General features: G+C 46.2%; 1 protein-coding gene across 1 annotated transcript; it reads left to right on the forward strand.

Moving 5' to 3' along the window:
* Positions 1-222: 222 nt before the first annotated feature.
* LOC149441487 (natural cytotoxicity triggering receptor 3 ligand 1-like) lies at positions 223-15,209 on the forward strand. The gene is made up of 3 exons (XM_089657281.1): positions 223-241; positions 8,823-9,185; positions 14,881-15,209. The coding sequence occupies exons 1-3, from the start codon at positions 223-225 to the stop codon at positions 15,207-15,209; spliced, it is 711 nt and encodes a 236-aa protein (XP_089513407.1).
* Positions 15,210-19,741: the final 4,532 nt, after the last annotated feature.

Genomic DNA, 19,741 nt, shown 5'->3' on the forward strand with positions numbered 1-19,741 from the left:
AAGGCAACCTCTGGCTCCAACACACAGAGCTCCCAGGAGGTTTCCATGGACACCTTTGCAGCCTTGGATACTGTTGCCAAGGGCAACAACATATCTTCAATCATATTCACATCAACACTGTTATCCTTAGTGAGCTGTACTAGCCCATCACCAACCATAACATTACATTTAACAGTAACACTTTTGTCGGCATGACCATCAGCATTCTCATTGCATATAGACATGACTGTGGTTTTTGCAGGTAATCCCTGGCTATTACCCAGCTGAGCAGCCTGTAAGCCATGCTTCACAGCACTCTCTCTCTTTAAAGGGGCACTATTTTCAGCAGCTCCATAGCTGACCTGGGAAATCCTCTGCTCCGTCACTGCGGGCTCCTGGGAGGTTTCCCTGGGCATCTCTGCAGCACCTATCACTAGGGAACACGGTGCCATGACAGTTTTGGTCACCCCTAGTTTAACTTCACCAGCCATCTGCTGGATTATAGCAGGTACATGCAGAGTCCCCATGTCCTTTTTCATATTTAGTCCTAATCGTTGGGCTGTTCCTTGTGCCTCCCCACTACTCAGGGTAGCACACAGCAGCCAGTCCATGTCCATCTGTATTGTGGAACTCCCTGAAGGACACACTCTCACTTCCTTGAAATCAGTCCCACAAACTGAAACAGTCTTACCATTTCCTGAAGCAGGTGTCATAGCCTTCACTTGAGTACGTAGTCTCTCCTCTGTGGTGTCTCCACAGGCTGACTTCCCCAAGTGGTCACGGTGCAACACTGCAGCCATTCCGGACCAACTTACACCCCCTGCAGGTAACACCATATCCCTGTTGCTAGGGGTAGCTGCCAACATTTTTAAAAATGAATCTGGGCTTGCAAATGAAAACTTTTGCTCAGTAGCACCCTCATCAGTGGTATTCCATAATCTGGGGCAGGAAAAGATACCATGCCCAAACTGACCACATTCCAGGCAGGGTATGGTTCCACAGATAACCTTCTTGGGACACGGAACCACATCTCCCTTGTAGCCCCTTCTCCTGGTTGGCAGGCTTTCTCCTGTTGCTATGGGAGATGGCACTCTCCCAGCTGAACTTTGTGGGTTCCTCCAGATGCGCTGAACTCTCATTTCTGCGTTGCCACAATCCTCTGCAGACGACACTCCTCTTACAGGGTCCGCAGGCCTGAAGTCACAGGTGTTGCTATGGGCAACCACATTCTTCTCAAACTTGTGGTCAGGCTGTCGCTCCTTCCTTGCACTCAGAGCCGGCTTGCCTAACACAGATGCAGTCCTTTGCTATGCAACTTTGCAATGGAGGCTGACACAAAGGGCATTTAGAGACAGTGTGCCCCCACTCCCTGCACCGCAAGCATCGCTCTTGCCAGAGTGTCTTGTCCAGGCTCCCCACATTGCAGCCTGTTTCCAGCTTAGGACTCTGCACATTCATAGCTGGTCTCCTTTCACCAGTGTTGCCAGCAGCAACAACATGCACTTCCCACTTTGGCAAACTTTGTTCATCCATGTATGGGGCTCGTTCTGGGGATAACAACCCCTCCAGCCACAGGGCTCTGTCTCTCATTTCAGCAAATCTTGCTTCTTTTATTTGCTTTGACCACCCCATCTTCACAGTCACTTCACAACACTTTTGCACAGTCCAGCAACAAAGAAATGAAGTACTGTCTTTTTAAGGCAGGTTCTCCTCACCTGCACACACAAATTGTGCTGTCCATTGCACAGAAACACAGTTCATATAACTGATGAACTTACTTTTGCAGGGATCTCCAATTCTGCCCACTGCATCCTCCACCATATGTGGGAACTCGCTTCAAGTGGTAGAGCTCTTCTCGTTAAAGCACACGGCAACTCGCTTCTTTTTTAAGGGCCTTTTTGCCCAATTTTATTTAAAGGAAAAGTTTCAGAAACACAAATGCTTCCCACGCAGGGGTATCCACCATCACGCAAAACAAAATTCAGCTTCCTGGCTTGTACACAGTTTTAACTCTGTCTCCTGCAGAGTCTTCCCAAAATATGGCACTAGCACACAGCTAGTCTGGCTTCCACCTGACTCCAAGGCAGCGACCTCCCGTCTGCCAGGCTGGAGCCCTCCTGACTCTGTTTGCCGGGGTGGAGCCCAGAATCATGGCCTGGCTTCCCCTAAAAGGCCTGCACACACCTGTGCAATCAGCACGCTGGCTGCTCCCAAAATATGGGCCCAGGATTGGAGATTTCATCCCTCCCAAATCTCTAAGAAATCTCCAGGCTACAGGTCCCAAAACAGGCTTTACCAACCAAAGAGGAAACTGATAAACCAGTTTCCTCTGCATTATGAGATCTGCCTGGAGCCCCTCAACCTGTATAGTTGAGAATCCTGGGTGTCCATCATGATTTCCACCATGGCAGGATACCGTACTGCCACAATGGGCAACAATGAGACGACCCCCAAAACAGGAAGGGTTTTACAGGTGGAGGCCACTGACTTTTTTTTCCCTACTCATCTTTTCTGACTGTTTTTCCACTAGTTTTGCATTTGGCTTGGGCCAGTGTCACTACTGGTAGCATGAGGCCATACCTGGACCCTACAGAAGTTGCACAGGCAGTCCAACTCCTCCAGGATGGCACATCAATATGTGCCATTGCCAGGTTTGCTGTGTCCCCCAGCACAGTCTCAAGAGCATGGAGGAGATTCCAGGAGACAGGCAGTTCTTCTAGGAGAGCTGGACAGGGCTGTGGAAAGTCCTTAACTCATCAGCAGGACTGGTATTTGCTCCTTTGTGCAAGGAGGAACAGGATGAGCACTGCCAGAGCCCTACAAAATGACCTCCAGCAGGCCACTGGTGTGAATGTCTGACCAAATAATCAGAAACAGACTTCATGAGGGTGGCCTTAGGGCCTGACGTCCTCTAGTAAGCCTTGTGCTCACTGCTCGGCACCATAGTTCTCGATTGGCATTTGCCATTGAACACAAGAATTGGCAGGTCCACCACTGGCACTCTGTGCTTTTCACAGATGAGAACAGGTTCACATTGAGCACATGTGAAATACGTGAAAGGGTCTGGAGAAGCCATGGAGAATGTTGCCTGTAACATCATTCAGCATGACCGTTTTGGTGGTGGGTCAGTGATGATCTGGGGAGGCATATCCATGGTTGGGATGCACAGAGCTCTACAGGCTAGACAATGGCACCCTGACTTCCAATAGGTATTGGTATGAAATCCTTGGACCCCTTTTCAGACCCTACGCTGGTGCAGTGGGTCCTGGGTTCCCCCTGGTGCACGACAATGTCCGGCCACATGTGGTGAGAGTATGCATGCAGTTCCTGGAGGATGAAGGAATTGATACCATTGAATGGCCCCCCACACTTGCCTGACCTAAATCCAATAGAACCCGTCTGGGATATCATGTTTCGGGCCATCCGACGCCACCTCAGACTGTCCAGGAGCTCAGTGGTGCCCTGGTCCAGATCTGGGAGGAAATACCCCAAGACACCATCCATCATCTCGTTAGGAGCCTCCCCCGATGTTGTCAGGCATGCATACAAGCACATGGGGGCCATACAACTACTGAGGACCATTTTAAGTTGCTGCAATGAAATGGACTAGCCTGTTGCATCATTATTCCACTTTGATTTTTGGGGTGTCTTTGAATTCAGTCCTCTGTAGGTTGTTTTTTTTTAATTTCCGTCAAATGATGGGGCATCCTTACATTCCTAACACATTACCCAGTCCATATCGTATAGATATCCCTCAGGAGGTTTTTCCCCATTGAGATTTGATGGGCTTTCAAAGTCTTCCTTTCATTTTTTTGAGCAGTGTTGTTTAAATGGATGATCTCCTATAAAAAGACTCTGCAGGGCTTCGGTTGGATCACACACTGCTGTACCCAGGCCTGACTCTGGATGAGTTTTGTCCAAAATCTTCCCGCCTGGACTCTTTGGGCCCAGGGGAGGCATTCACTTTGTGCCTTCTTGAGGGTCTTAGATTTCTTCAAGGCTGTGCTGTGCACCCAGTTGTATATCTGATGGGCAGGGACTTAAGCAAAAGTCTGTCTTTCACATTGGAGGTGAAACAGTGTGCGGTGGTACTTGTATGCTATACACTCTAATTTATATTGTAGGAGGATCAAACATACCTAATCTCTTTGTCTTGCATTGCAGCCTAGTAAGAACTCTTACATGGTGTGCAGCGTGTCTGTACAATATTTCTGGCTCTTGACTGTGACATAATAAGCTGAAATTAGTTTTATCGAAATAAAATATGCCTCATCTATTCTTCTGACGTAATGTCCAAGTAGAGATGCTTGCTTAATGGACAATATTTAAGGATACTTTGTAATATTTTACCCTAATTGTTTTTTTCTAGAGAAAAAAGAAAACATTTCAATCTCTTACATTGCTGCCTTGGGCTTCATTCCAATTGTTTGCATGCTCTCCAGCTGTGTTTTAAAACTTTTGCTTTTGCCTCTTGAACATGGCATTGTTTTTTTTTTTCTTGTTCTTTCCTCATTTTTGTTAACTGCATCATCTCTGCAATGTGGGTTTGAGGATTATGGTTTGTGGTTTGTACACAATACAGTGTGCTACTGACTAGAAGATCCCAACAAGTTATGTGCTGTGACTTTCTTTGCCCCTGTTTGGCAATTTATATGATGTTAATAGCTTTAGCTTTCTTGTTTTAAAGTGTATACTTTGTTAGTTTTTGGCTGTATTGCCTCTACTGCTTCCAACACATCAATTATTGCTGCTACACAAAAAAAAAAAATCAATTTTTTTTGGCAAAAACTATCTACTTCAAAGTTGTCTTTTTACTAAGATGTTTCTTACGTACAGCATGGACACCTCCCCCAAAAAATAGGAAGTGCTCCCAAGTGATTATGCCTCATATCAACCATACATAAAGCCTGTTATTTTTTTATAACAAGTAACATGTATAATCAGTGTCAGTCATAATGGAAGTCATTTTAACTACTTCCCATCTGCCCTATAGCAGAAATTCTGCTACAGGGTGGAACAGGTGTACAAAATCACATATATGTGTGATTTTGCATTTCCGGGTAGGGGGCATGTGTGCCCTACCCGTACCGCCATTCGCGGCCACAGATGTCAATCACCAGGTTCCGGTGATTACCTGCCTGCGCCCGGTGTTTGCCGAGGATCTCCGATGGGGAGAACTGTGCAAACAAAACAGTTCTCCTCCCTGTCAGCTCGTGCACACAGCACAGCACAACCATACAAAGCAGTGTGCTTACAGTGAAGCACAAACACAGCCCACATAGTAAAAAACACCCAACACACTGCTAACCCTTTGATCGCCCCTCATGTTACCCCTTCCTTCCCAGTGCCATTAGTACAGTGTCAATGTTTTTTTTAGCACTGATCACTGTTTTGGTGTCACAGTTCCCCCAGTGTCAGAATGCCCGCCGCAGTCTCACTATATGTTGTCAATGATTGCCGCCATTACTAGTAAAAATAATTAAAAATAAAATCCTAGTATCTATACCGCCATTTGTAGACGCTATAACTTTCACGTAAACCAATTCATATATACGTATTGGGATTTTTTTTAGCAAAGACACGGAGCAGAATACATTTTGGCATGAATTTATGATGAAATTTTATTTTTAATTTTTTTTTACTGGACATGTTTAATAGTAAAAAGTCAAAAATATAGTTTTTCTCAAAATTGTTGATATATTTTTTTTTTTTATAGTGCCAAAAATAAAAAATATACAGGCTATCAAATACCACTGAAAGAAAGCTCAATTCATGGGAAAAAAGGGATGTAAACCCACGCAGGCACAGGGAGAACATGCAAACTCCAGGCAGCTGGTGCCGTGGTTGGGATTTGAACCGGCGACCCTAGTACTGCCAGGCAGAAGTGCTAACCACTTAGCCACTGTGCTGCCCATGTTCAAAAATACATCTGTGCATTCCAACCCACCACCATGGAAAGCAGATTATGTGTATGATATGAACCCTACATCTAGGAAGGACAAAGAAACTCTTGTAATTCCACGTAATGTGACCCAGTAAGTCAGGATTTTCCCTTTGAATGGTAAGTAGGAACTCATCTGCCATCTGATGGACGCAGTGGATCACGGAGCTCAATACCCAGCTGCTGTGAGCCAGGGTATCATGTGAGCGTTATGACCAATCATAGCAATCACATGATTCAATACCTAAGACTGTCTACTTTCCAAAAGAGGGGTAATTTGGGGGTATTTGTACTGTCCTGACATTTGGGGGTATTTGTACTCTCCTAACATTTGGGGGTATTTGTACTGTCCTGACATTTGGGGGTATTTGTACTGTCCTGACATTTGGGGGGATTTGTACTGTCCTGACATTTGGGGGTATTTGTACTGTCCTGACATTTGGGGGGATTTGTACTCTCCTGACATTTGGGGGATATCTGTACCGTCCTGACATTTGGGGGATATCTGTACTGTCCTGACATTTGGGGGGTATTTGTACTGTCCTGACATTTGGGGGGTATTTTTCCATCCTGACAATTGGGGGGATTTGTACTCTCCTGACATTTGGGGGATATTTGTTCCGTCCTGACATTTGGGGGATATTTGTTCCGTCCTGACATTTGGGGGGTATTTGTACTGTCCTGACATTTGGGGGTATTTGTACTGTCCTGACATTTGGGGGGTATTTGTTCAGTCCTGACATTTGGGGTTATTTGTACTATCCTGACATTTGGGGGGGATTTGTACTGTCCTGACATTTTAGGGTCTCAAGATTTGAAACCCGACATCAGTAAAGCAGGATAGATCAATTTTCAAATATACTGTATATCTAATAGTTTGTAGACTCTATAGCTTTGCTACAGACTAAATAATAAACACTGATTTGGGGTATCTTTAAACCAAAATGTATTCTGTTACAGCTCTTTGGTAAATTTAAGAGGAAAGATGTTTTGCTTGCAAAATTTTATAGCATAAATTAAGAATAATTGATTTTTTGTTTTCAAAATTTTGAGTATTTTTTTGTTTATATAGCAGAAAATAAAAAAAAACCCCAGTGGTGATTAAATACCACCAAAAGAAAGCTCTAAAAGATGGCTGATCCCACAGTGCCCATATCTGAGAGGATATCTCCAGTCTATCCCAAATATTATCCATCAGATATTCTATCTTCCTAATTTCCATAACCGTATCCAGTAGGTCTGTCTGAGACAGGACAACAGTTGTCCTCCAGTGGCGAGGGATTGGTCTCAAACCTGCTGTTAGAATATGGGTGGTCAATCTGTGAAAGGGAGGCTAAGAAGGTTGAGGACACGGTCCAAATGGAGTAACCCTCCCTAGATTTGACACTGTAAATCTTCTACCTTCCCTCAGAAAGGCTGAATCACGGGTCATAGCCAGAATATATGAAAGAAAACGCCAACTGATTGTCTGCATCTGCACCACATCTTGGATTCAGAGGGTTTACAGGAGTGTAGAACCTCAGGTTGAAGCATACTGGAGGCAGTGGCATCCCTAGGGGGTGCGGGCCGCACCGGGTGACACCATCACAGGGGGTGCAGGATGCCAGCAGTGACAGCTGTCCCCGGTGTAGCAGTAAAATGAGAATCCTGTGAAGATATGTATCCCCTGAAGCAACTGCGCATGTGCTGGTTTCAGGCCGAAGAAGCCGGTCACCGATCTCTGACTTTAGCACAGAGTTGCCACAGTTACCCTCTTACAGGCTGCAAACCTATACGAGGTTAACTGATCTTGCAACCCATAGTGATCCGCGGGATCAGCTTCAGCAGTTTGCAGCCTGTAAGAGGGTAACTGTGGCAACTCTGTGCTAGTTGGAGATCGGCTTCTTCGGCCTGAAACCGGCACATGTGCAGTTGCTTCAGGGGATACATATCTTCACAAGATTCTCATTTTACTGCTCTACACCGGCACTGCTCCTTCCTGTCTGGAGGGATGACATCATGTGTTACCGCACCACGTGACACCAACCCCAGGGATGCCTCTGACTGGAGGGTTACTAATACTGATTCCATTGTCAAAGCACCTTGCTGGATCCCGATTTAACCACTTGACCTCTGGAAGGTTTTACCCCCTTCATGTCCAGGGCATTTCTTGCTATTCGCCACTACGCTATTCTAACTGGTAATTTCACGGTCATGCAACGCTGTAACCAAATGAAAGTTATAGATTTTTTTCACACATATAGCACTTTCTTTTGGTGGTATTTGATTACTACTGGGGTTTTTTATTTTTTGCGATACAATAAATACCAAAATTGGAAAGGGATTAACATTTAGGGGCGATCAAGGGAATAAATATGTACTCAACAATGTGTAATGTGTGTATTATGTGCTGCTTTTACTAACAGATCTTTGTTTCTCATCCCTGCTTTGCAGGAATAAGAAACAGATCTTTCCCTGTGTACAGATTGTTCATCAACAAAGAGCTCTGGGCTGCACCCCTTTAGCACCTGATGGATAAATGCATGCACTAGCTGTTGGGATTTGAGCACAGGTATCTCTTGTTTGTTTGCTGGGCTGTGATTGGACACAGCTGATCAGCAGGTCCCAATCCTGAATCGTGTCGTGGAACCAGTCGGACTTGCTAACAGACTCCCGCTGTGTATAATCACAGCAGGTGTCGGTGGTGGGGGCGCGCATGCGTGCGCCCTACACCCAGAAGCAGGCAGTGACAGACCAGTATGTCGCTTTGCCTGCACAGCCTATCCACAGTACATTGCGGGGGGGTCCATAAGTGGTTTTGGTGCCGTTGCAGTGTTATTCTGGATTACGTTAGCAGTTTAGTTTCCTCTGTCACAAGTGATCCTGTACAATTGTCATCACTCTTTTTTGCTCTAATTTTTAGGTGATTTTCAGCTTCGGGGGTTGAGAGTTACTGGGAAAGATGTTCCTACTGAAGCCCTTAGAGGAGAAGATGTCACCATCCCTTGTCTGCTGTCTGGTGTCCCAATACCGCTGAATCTAGAGAAACTAGCAGTTGTCTGGACTCTCAGATTACAGAATGGAGCTGAACGGGAGGTTTATGGTTTTCATACTTCCCAACATACACCATCGAGGATCGGATCTCTCATGCGTAACAAAGACCTCCAACAAGGCAACGCCAGTCTTTTCATACCCAACATTCAGATCACAGATGAAGGGAACTATCGCTGCTTTGTTATCTTCACTCCGGATTCCGGCTCCGCTACATCTACTCTGCGAGTATCAGGTACACATTGAGATCCGCAAGGAAAGAGAAAAATTAGGTACACTAGACAGTGCCGATAATGAATTTATTAATAATGAAAGGAATAAAAATAATTATACTCACACATGGGGGTTGACTTACTAAAGGCAAATAGGCTGTGCACCATACAAGGTGTAGTTGCACACTACAAGTGCAGTTACTCCAGAGCTTTGTAAATGAGATAAAGATTCACTTTCAAAGGAATACTCAATCATGTGCAAAGAAAATTGAAAAAATGCACTTTTGCTTGCACATGATTGGACGATGGAAGTCAGCAGAGCTTTTGCTCATTTATTAAGCTCTGGAGCAACTGCTCTTGCAAAAGTGCACAGTCTGTTTGCCTTTAGTAAATCAACCCAACAGTGCATGGGCCATTCACAACGAGCTGTCTTCACCAGGTGTAAAATTGTAAAAATATATCTGGACTCCCTCACTACTCTGTAGTATGTGGGGATGAAGAGTCCAGACTGCAACCCGAGCAGCCATATAATCCAGCCAAGACCTCAAAAGTAACACAGCCATCCTCTGACCATGAAAAGGCTCCACATCTACTATAGGCACATTCGATTTGTTTTGTTATGAATCAAAATTATATCCCACTTTCCCCATTCACTATATCTGCTCTCCCCGGACTTCGCATTCACTATATCCGCTCCCCCCAGACCCTGCATTCACAATATCTGCTCTCCCCGGACCCCATATTCACTATATCTACTCTCCCCGGACCCCGCATTCACTATATCCACTCTCCCCGGACCCCGCATTCACTATATCCACTCTCCCCAGACCCCGCATTCACTATATCTGCTCTCCCCGGACCCCGCATTCACTATATCCGCTCTCCCCGGACCCCGCATTCACTATATCTGCTCTCCACGGACCCCGCATTCACTATATCTGCTCTCACTGGACCCCGCATTCACTATATCCGCTCTCCCCGGACCCCCGCATTCACTATATCCGCTCTCCCCGGACCCCGCATTCACTATATCTGCTCTCACCGGACCCCTGGGTCGCCTAGGATATCGCAGCAGACGTGGGAGTGGGTACCTAGCAATACCCGCTTCCCCATTCCGATCCCCAAAGGTGCCAATCCTTAATGGGGAGCAGTGGACCAGTCTTTAAAGTCAAACTTCCACTTTTGGGTGGAGATCCGCTTTACGCAGAAGTTCACTAATTAATTTTAAGATTTAATTTCCCAAAGTGGGCGGAGCATAAAATATGTAATAAATATAAAAAGTTACAGAAAATACAAAAGATATAAGAAGACACACAAATGACTAATTACTATAAAATAAAAAGGGAATAAAATACAGAATAACACTTTACCCTGCGACTGGAGCAAGCCAGAAACTTAGTAATCCGTTGGTCAATCGAACCAGCTCCGTACGAATCACAAATGTCCCGATGCCCATGCACTCAATTTATTGGGATATGGACATGGGCGGGACATTAGTCTTTGGCCAATTGACCCTGGGGGGGCTGGTCATGACCTGCCCACAAGAGGTATTGTGTGTGGACCTGCCCAAGTCCAATTGGGCCAAGACTGGCCTGAACACCAAGTCAGGGATTGGATTTCCGACACCAGCACATCAGCCCGATCGCAACAGTACCAAGCACTGTTCGACTGTTGCCATCCAGCGCCACCTAACCATCCCCTGCATTTTCCTGGCTTCCTCCCCAAGCCACAAATATGATTCTTATATGTAAATGTAGTGCACAGCAGGCCCTGCACAAAGGAAGCATGTTCATATCTCTCCAACTAATATTTCAGCTTTTATAAGAGATTAAATATACTCCTTTGATGAATGCATATAGCTAGCCGTCCTGTCTCCTCTCCTTAGCTCCAAACTGGTTTTACCAGCAGGTGGTAGTCTTATTAACACAAAGGTGTGACATCCAGGAGGCGGGGCTTTAGACTAATTAATGCTAATTGATGCTAAATGATGATTGAGTCTGTAAGGCCTATTGAGTAATTGTGTATACATACACATCTGTATCCCAGATTCATTGATGACCATTGTTTGTACCTTATATTCATTTCCCTACTGCCCAGGGGCTCAATATACATCCTTAATGACCAGACTGTTCCTGAATGCACCTTTGCAATGAAAGGGCCTGACCTAATCTAATCTACTCAACCTGTCATGGCTTATGATTCCATATTTCCGCTGATCAAATCTTTATTCACTCAAATCTTACATGTCCGTTACAATAAATTTTACATGTCGGTTGCAAGTTCCATCGAGTGGACATGTTACAAATGAGTTGGTTGGTGGGCAGGTTGAATTCCCGTTGAATTTCGGCCAGCCAAACACTGGCCGTGTATGACGGAAAAGGCCTCAGACTTTTCTGGCCTGCCTCAGAAGATCTTGACAGCCTGGGTACCTGTTCAAGAAATGCTGCACCACCAAATTCAGGACATGTGCCAAGCATGGACTATGTGTCAAGTGTCACTGTCTGAGGGCGGAGAGAAGGTTGGTGCCATTGTCGCATACAACCATTCCTGGCTCAAGCTGCCGTGGCGTCAACCACCTCTGAGCCTGCCCCTGCAGAGCTGACAAAATCTCTGGCCCGGTGTGGCTCCTGTCCCCTAGACAGACAAGCTGAAGCACCTTTTAGCCTGACTACTTGCGTAGCCCCTTGAACGCTTACAGGGCACTGCTGGTTCAGATGACAATTCAGCAGAAGAGGCCATAGAGAAAGAGGAAGAGGAGGGGGTGGAGCAAACAGATGTGGCAGAATCAACACTAGCTTTTTGGAAGCGTGGTGGCAGAACAAGCTCCAGGACTGAACCCTGACCTGCGTCCTTCCCAGCTACAAGCAGAGTTACCCAGTGCGCCGTAAAGGATATGTAATGTCCCTGACCATGCCTGCTGGACAACGTGGCAGCAGTAATATGAACCTTGCTACTGACCTCTCTGTCCAACGAGGCCAAAAGATTGCTTTCCACATGATGGTACAGAGCTGGAATGGCCTTACATGAAAAGAATTGTCTTTTCCGAACCTGCCACTGTGGTACAGCACATTCTGCAAATACATAGAAGGGGGCAGGGTCCACCAGATTGAAAGGCAGCAGTTGTGATGATAGCAATTTGGCCAGGCTAGCATGTAGACACTGAGCAGGTGGATGGGTGGGACAGAATGGTTCAGCAACTGGGGTAGCAAAATTTGCCTGCTGAAATCAATAGGTGGTGTACTGCCATCAAATGGGGTGCCAGGACCTGTGGCACTCACTAGTGTACCATCGCTCCTCTCAGTGGAGGCTGTTGAGAAGACCTGACATTATACAGTAGAGGTAGAGATCCCAGATGAGGAAGAAGTCTGCCCTTTTTTCTGATGTGGGTCTTTTAGGTGCTGTTGCCAATGGGCTGCATGGCAGCTTGTCATATGTGTTGTCAAGCATGTGGTGCCCAAGTGGCTGGTGTTTTGGCCACGCTTGATCTGCTTCAGACAGAGACTGCAAACAGCAATGCTGCAGTCTGCTGCACATGTGTTGAAGGAAGCCCACACTAGAGAACTTTTGGAAGTCTGCCAGGAGTCAGCAGCACCCTACACCTGTGGAGCGCTCTTGTGTGATGTCATTGGATGGCTGCCCTTACGCCTGCCCCTGGAGAAGATCCTGCCTCATTGGAATTCTGCCTCCTCCTCACTTTCCTCCTCTGTTCTCTCAGGCACCCAAGTATAGTCAGTGAACTCAACATCCCCTTCCTTCTCATCACTTGAGCCAACTTGGCAGTGTGCTGCAGCTGGGGGAACATGACTGCCAATTTCTTTTCCCTCACTTGCACCCCCTCTCTCTAGGCTCATGTCACTCCTTTCCGCAACCTGGGAACCAACATGGGAGCATTCAAATTACTGTGCATCCTCCAGCAGCATGTAACTTACACGATCAAATAATTCTGGTGACTCCTCTGTGCATGATGGTGGGGCTACGAAAGGAGCAGCTGTGGTGGACAAGGAGCCTGTGGAATAGGCCGCTTTGGCAACTGCGGTGGAAGACAAAATACTATGAGCCTGGGTGACAGAGGATGAGGAGGATGAGGATGGATTAGTTATCCACTTCACCATCTCTTCTGCATTGTTGTGGCTCAATAATAAATACGGCCATCATCCGAAAAAAAGGACAAGCGCGCCCTGCCTGCAGAGGATACACCATGTCCACGACCACCACTTTTCACTATGGACACAGAGGCTGCTTGCCCTCTCTTCGCTGCCTACTTTGGCCAGTTATAATGCGCTCCCCAGAGTGCATTGCTTTGTTGGGCGTGAACATGCCACCGAACGCCCCATATGTTCATGTGTTTGGTGAACACACGAACAGCCAATATTCAGTCTCTTCTCGCATTACTAACCTAGTAAGCAACATATCGGCATGGATGTCACTCCACTTCCTCAAACTCGCTGTCCAAATCTTGTAGACTTCACCTCCGCAACGTCTTCAAGATACGGCCGTTCTTAACCTCGGATACTACTAAGCAACTTATTCACTCCCTTGTTATCTCTCGACTTGACTATTGTAACTCCCTCCTCATTGGCCAACCTCATCGCAGGCTATCCCATCTTCAAACTATCATGAATGCTGCTGCCAGACTCATCCACCTTACTAACCGTTCTGTATCTGCCACCTCTCTCTGCCAATCCCTCCACTGGCCTCCACTCAGTGTCCTCCACCCCTCTCTGCCAATCCCTGCACTGGCTTTTACTTAGTGTCCTCCACCCCTCTCTGCCAATCCCTCCACTGGCCTCCATTCAGTGTCCTCCGTCCCTGTCTGCCAATCCTTCCACTGGCCTCCACTCAGTGTCCTCCACCCCTCTCTGCCAATCCCTCCACTGACTTCCCATTGTCCAACTGATAAAATTCAAACCATTAACAATAACATATAAAGCCATTTAGAACTGCCCCAAATTACATCACCAATCTTGTCTCCAAATATCACCCAAACTGTCCTCTCCGCTCCTCGCACGACCTCCTGCTCTCTAGCTCCCTTGTCTCCTCCTCCCATGCTTGTCTCCAGGACTTCTCCAGAGCTTCCCCCATCCCCTGGAACTCTCTACTCCAATTTATCAGACTGTTGCCTACTCTACTCACTTTTAGGCGATCTCTGAAAACCTCTCTTCAGGGAAGCCTATCCTGTCCTCAGCTAATAATGGAATCTTCTACTCTTCCAACCAGTCCATCCCCCACAGTTACTACCTTTTGTACCACCAGCCCCTCCCTCCTAGATTGTAAGCTCCCAGGATCAGGGCCCTCCTAACCCTCTTGTATTGATCTGTATTGTTGCTGTATTGTCTCCAGTTATATTGTAAATCGCTGAGCAAACAGTTGGCGCCATATAAATCCTGTATAATAATAATAATAACCTCTGTCTGGACAGTGCTGATTGGCCCTTTGCTGATCACATGCACCCTCCCGGAAAAAAAAACTTCTCTAGCAATGCACACCAAACTGAGCATGTGCAGAGTGTCTCCACATGGTATATCTTATCAGGGGAATTCAGGATCTAACAGCCTTTTTACACAATGCAGAGGATTAACCCCTTAGGTCCCACAGTGAGTATAACAAGCACGCTTTACTGCATATACAGACTGATTGTACTGTTGGGGGTTTAGTAACACTTTAAGTGAAATTAGCCTTTAATATAGAAATAATGAATAATTGGCTTTCCTTGTACAGTTAAGCCGCAGACGGCGCTGAGCCATGATCAACACATTGAAGTTGGAATCACGGGATCTGTCCGTTGTGAAGTCAGCAATTTTTACCCAGAAGCTGTGAAGATCCGATGGGTTAAATCCAGTAAAAGTAACAGCAGGAACTCACCTTGGGACAAGGACGTTTATTTCACAGCACTATTGGGGAACAGCGATGGGACATTCAATGTGACCAGTGTGCTGATTGTGAGGCTGTCTACTGATGCTGAACCCGGAGATGTATTCTTCTGTGTTGTCAGCCACAGATCCCTGGAGGAGGAAATTATTCTCAATGTTACCATGCCAAGTAAGTAGCCTTAGAATAGGATATCAGCAGAATTCGGCTCCGACTGCCTTCCACAAATCCCAGATCTTTCAGATTAGATCCAGAGATTTCTCAGTGTGATGTGTCCGGAACACCAAATACTTGGGCTGCATTCACCCCCCAGGAAAAGCGTTTACAGGTGATTTTGGAATGTTTTTTTTCTGCATTTTTTTTTCAGATGTATTCAGGCTTGGGCAATTTTATTTCAGCCAATGGAAAGCTAGTTACTAGGAGGAGGAGAAGGTTATTTATGTTTTAAAAAAATATATATTCAGGCACTCCCACTGAAGTCTAGACATGTGCAGAACAAAATCATTAGTTTTGTTTCCTTTCGGATAAAATTGTTAAGTTACTAATTTCATTTTGCCGCATTAATAACGAAATTCGTTTAGTTTATTTGCTTTTGACCAGATTCAAATTTTTCCAATGGATTCAAACTGAATTCAAATTGGAATCAAATTCATAATAGAAAATATTTAATTGATCCAAATTCATTGTGAAGAATAGCTGATTCTATACTATTCACAATTCAAATTTCAGAAGATTGCTATATGTTTCTATTCTACTGTATTTTATTTTATTTTTCTATTCTATTCTTTTATTTTCTATTCTTTATTTTTTTTGTTCTATTATTTTCTAATCTATTTTTTGCTATTATATTCTTTATGAAATTTGGAAGACAGCGATATTCTATTCTATTCTATTCTATCATCTTCTTTACTTTTCTATTCTATTCTTTCAAATTTTAATTTCAGAAAAGGCTATATGGGCGGCACAGTGGCTAAGTGGTTAGCACGTCTGCCTGGCCGGTTCAAATCCCAACCACAGCACCACCTGCCTGGGGTTTGCAAGTTCTCCCTGTGCCTGCGTGAGTTTCCACCGGGTACTCCGGTTTCCTCCCACACTCCAAAGACATGCTGGGAGGTTAATTGGCTCCTGTCTAAATTGGCCCTAGTATATGTATGTATGAATGTGAGTTAGGGACCTTAGATTGTACACCCCTTGAGGGTTAGGGACTGATGTGAATGTACAATATATATGTAAAGCACTGTGTACATTGATGGCGCTATATAAGTACCTGAAATAAATATTCTATTTTTTTTTATTCTTTTATACTCTATTCTAGTCTATACTCTTCCTTTATTTTCTATTCTATTCTGTTTTTGTCTATTCTTTTTTTTGGATGCAGTGGTTTAAAGCACGCCACCACTGATCCATAAAGACATGGAGGAGCCAGTTTGGGGTGGAGGAACTTGACTGTCCTGCACAGAGTCCTGACCTCAACCCCATAGAACACCTTTGGGATGAATTAGAGCGGAGACTGCGAGCCAGGCCTCCTCCCCCGACATCAGTGCCTGACCTGACAAATGTGCTTCTGGAAGAATGGTCCAACCTTCCCATAGACACCATCCTAAACCTTGTGGACGGCCCTCCCAGAAGAGTTGAAGCTGTTATAGCTGCAAAGGGCGGGGCCAACTCAATATTGAACCCTGCGGACTAAGACTGGGGGGTCATTAAAGTTCATGTGTGTGGAAAGGCCGGCCGACCAATACTTGGGGCAATATAGTCTATCTTCTCAGATGCTTAAATTCCAAATGACTTCTTGGAACACCCCGTGCTTCTATACACTGCAAACCATAAGCGTGTCTGTACACCTTCACCGGATGTGCTCTCACCTGATGTATATGACCAAACCGCTAGGTGAGGTCATCAATGGCACGTGTCCCTTATATGGACTGATGTCTTGTGTCCAATGGGCATGAACCTCCTCCTCTCTCTTAGCTTTCCTCCTCCATCAAATATGCACCGAACAGGGGTGGACTGACCATTTGGACCATTTGGAAACTCAGGCACTGCCCGAGGGCCTGGGGTCAGTAGGGGGCCCCATGAGATGCCCCTGGTACCTTTTTCATAGGCTTTTTTGAGTTTGGGCAAGGACACAGGGGCCCCATGATCCCCTATTGCCGGGGGCCCCATGACTTGTCAATCCGCCCCTGGCACCGAAAAGACATGACCAAAACATAGTGCTTTATCCTTACAAACATTTATTGATAAAACAATATCCAGTATTCCCATCACATGTGTGTTGTATTAAAGCGCGTCTTGTAAAGTAATTCCAATATGATACTTCTAACACGGATCCTCCAACCACTTGTGTGTAGCCAGCTGTCTTACGACTGTCGTGACATCAAAGCCCCTCTCCTACGCTAACTTTCTCTGTTGTCCATGGGCCTCCCAATACAGCCGTACTTAGGGATTCTTCCCCGAGCAGAATCCTCCTCGTTCCTCTTCCAGTTCCCTCGTAGGACAGGAGAGTGTGATACAGCTGGCTGCACAGTAGCGGTTGGAGGATCCGTACCATTCGGAGTATCATATTGGAGTTACTTTAGAAGACACACATGTGATGGGAATACTGGATATTGTTTTATCAATAAATGTCTTGTAAGGATAAATCCCTGTGTTTTGGTCATGTCTTTTCGGTGCATATTTGATGGAGGAGGAGAGCTAAGAGAGTGGAGGAGATTCATGCCCAAAAAGGGGGGATTGTGCTAGGTGGGGAGGAGGAATTTGTGCTGGTAAGGGTAATTTGGAGGGGATTGTACTAGGAGGAGGGATTTAGAGGGATTTGTGAAGGAGGTGGGATTGGGGGGATTTAGGCTAGGAGGAGGGATTTGGGGGAGAGGATTTGCGCTAGGGTGGAAAACTTGAGGGGAAGGAGGATGTGTGCTAGGAGGGGTGAAGTAGAACTACAGATGAAGTTTTTTTTTTTTTGGGGGGGAGAGGGTGCAAGTAGCTGGTCTTGCCTAGGGCACAAATTAGTCAACCACTGGCCCTGGGACAAGTGACTCATCCTCACATCCTTGGCCCAGAGGATGTGGGAGTCTGTTGGGAGGCACTTAAAAAGAAAAAGAAGATGGGGGGCCCACAGATATCTGACCCTACCCTCTACATGAATGAGTAAGGGGTACAGAGTACCTTGTTACTCATTCAAAATAAAAATTACATTGCAGATAAAAAAAATGCTCAGTAGAAAGGTCCTTTAAAAAAACGTATGTACTGGATGTCTCCTGATGTAAATCCAACAACAGTCCTGCCATCTCGCGATGTAGATCCAGCATCAATCACAATAATTGAGTGACAACCCACCACAACGACAATGCTGCTCCACCACAATGGCAGCCTTCTAAATGTCAACAAACCGACGTGGATGCTGGGTGATGTCACTCACCAAATATGGTCATGGCCAGTTTTGATCAATGACATCATGCAGGACCCCTGCCATCGTGTTTACAATGTGAAACAACCTGTAAGGTACCTGGTGGTAGAACCTGAAGTGCAGAGGAAGGCTTCCCTTGCAGCTCTGGCTCAGGGGCCCTGGCAGAGTAACAGGGAGCACCGGAGCACAGAGGTGCACGAGTGCCTGGTAGGACGTCTGTGGATGGATGTTGACGTGCGTCAGGAATGCAGGAGCAGCTGGTGGATGGCACACTGGCAGAAGTGCAGGAGCAGGATACTGGCAAGGATAAGCCGGTTCAGGTGCAGGAGCAGAGTAAGGCAAGGTCAGGCGGTCCGGGTCGGCATCTAACAGGCAGAGTAAGCAGAAACGGCAGGCAGAAGAATAGACAAAGGGCAGGCCAGGGGTCGGTGCAGGCAGAGTTCAAGCAGGGTCAATAACAGGTGAGATCGGCAACGGAATCACAGGTCACAGGATGCACAGGTGCTCAAAAGTAATAGACCAAACGGCACTAATACAAGGCACTAGCCCAGCTTAGATAGAGGTGTTCTATGGGGTTGATGTCAGGACTCTGTGCAGGCCAGTCAAGTTCCTCCACCCTAAACTGGCTCCTCCATGTCTTTATGGACCTTGCTTTGTGCACTGGTGTACAGTCATGTTGGAATAGGAAGGGGCCATCCCCAAACTCCTCCCACAAAGTTGGGAGCATGAAATTGTCCAAAATGTTGCCTTAAGAGTTCCCTTCACTGGAACTAGGGGGCCAAGCCCAACCCCTACACCATAATCCCCCCTCCACCAAACTTACACCAAACTTTACACTTGGCACAATGCCGTCAGGCAAGTACTGTTCTCCTGGAAACCGGCAAACCCAGACATGTCCATCGGATTGCCAGACAGAGAATTATGATTGGTCACTTCAGAGAACACGTCTGCACTGCTCTAGAGTCCAGTGGCGGCGTGCTTTACACCACGGCATCTGACGCTTTGCATTGCACTTGGTGATGGAAGGCTTGGATGCAGCTGCTCGGCCATGGAAACCCATTCCATGAAGCTCTCTACGCACTGTTGTTGGGCTCATCTGAAGGCCACACCAAGTTTGGAGGTCTTTAGCTATTGACTCTGCAGACAGTTGGCGACTTCTGCGCACTGTGCGCTTCAGCATGCGCTGACCCCGCCCTGTCATGTGACGTAGCCTACCACTTGGTGGCTGAGTGGCTGTTGTTCCCAGTTGCTTCCACTTTGTTATAATCCCACTAACAGTTGAGCGTGGAATATTTAGTAGCCAGG

This window comes from Staurois parvus, unplaced genomic scaffold (genome assembly GCF_062004578.1).
Source record: "Staurois parvus isolate SC_StPar_1 unplaced genomic scaffold, SC_StPar_1.0 ptg000979l, whole genome shotgun sequence".
NCBI classification, from domain to species: Eukaryota; Metazoa; Chordata; class Amphibia; order Anura; family Ranidae; genus Staurois; species Staurois parvus.

Excerpts from the sequence above, each read along its gene's own strand:
- LOC149441487 (XM_089657281.1), top strand. Across the intron at positions 9,186-14,880 it reads ATCTACTCTGCGAGTATCAG|TTAAGCCGCAGACGGCGCTG; the intron begins GTACACATTGAG and ends TTCCTTGTACAG.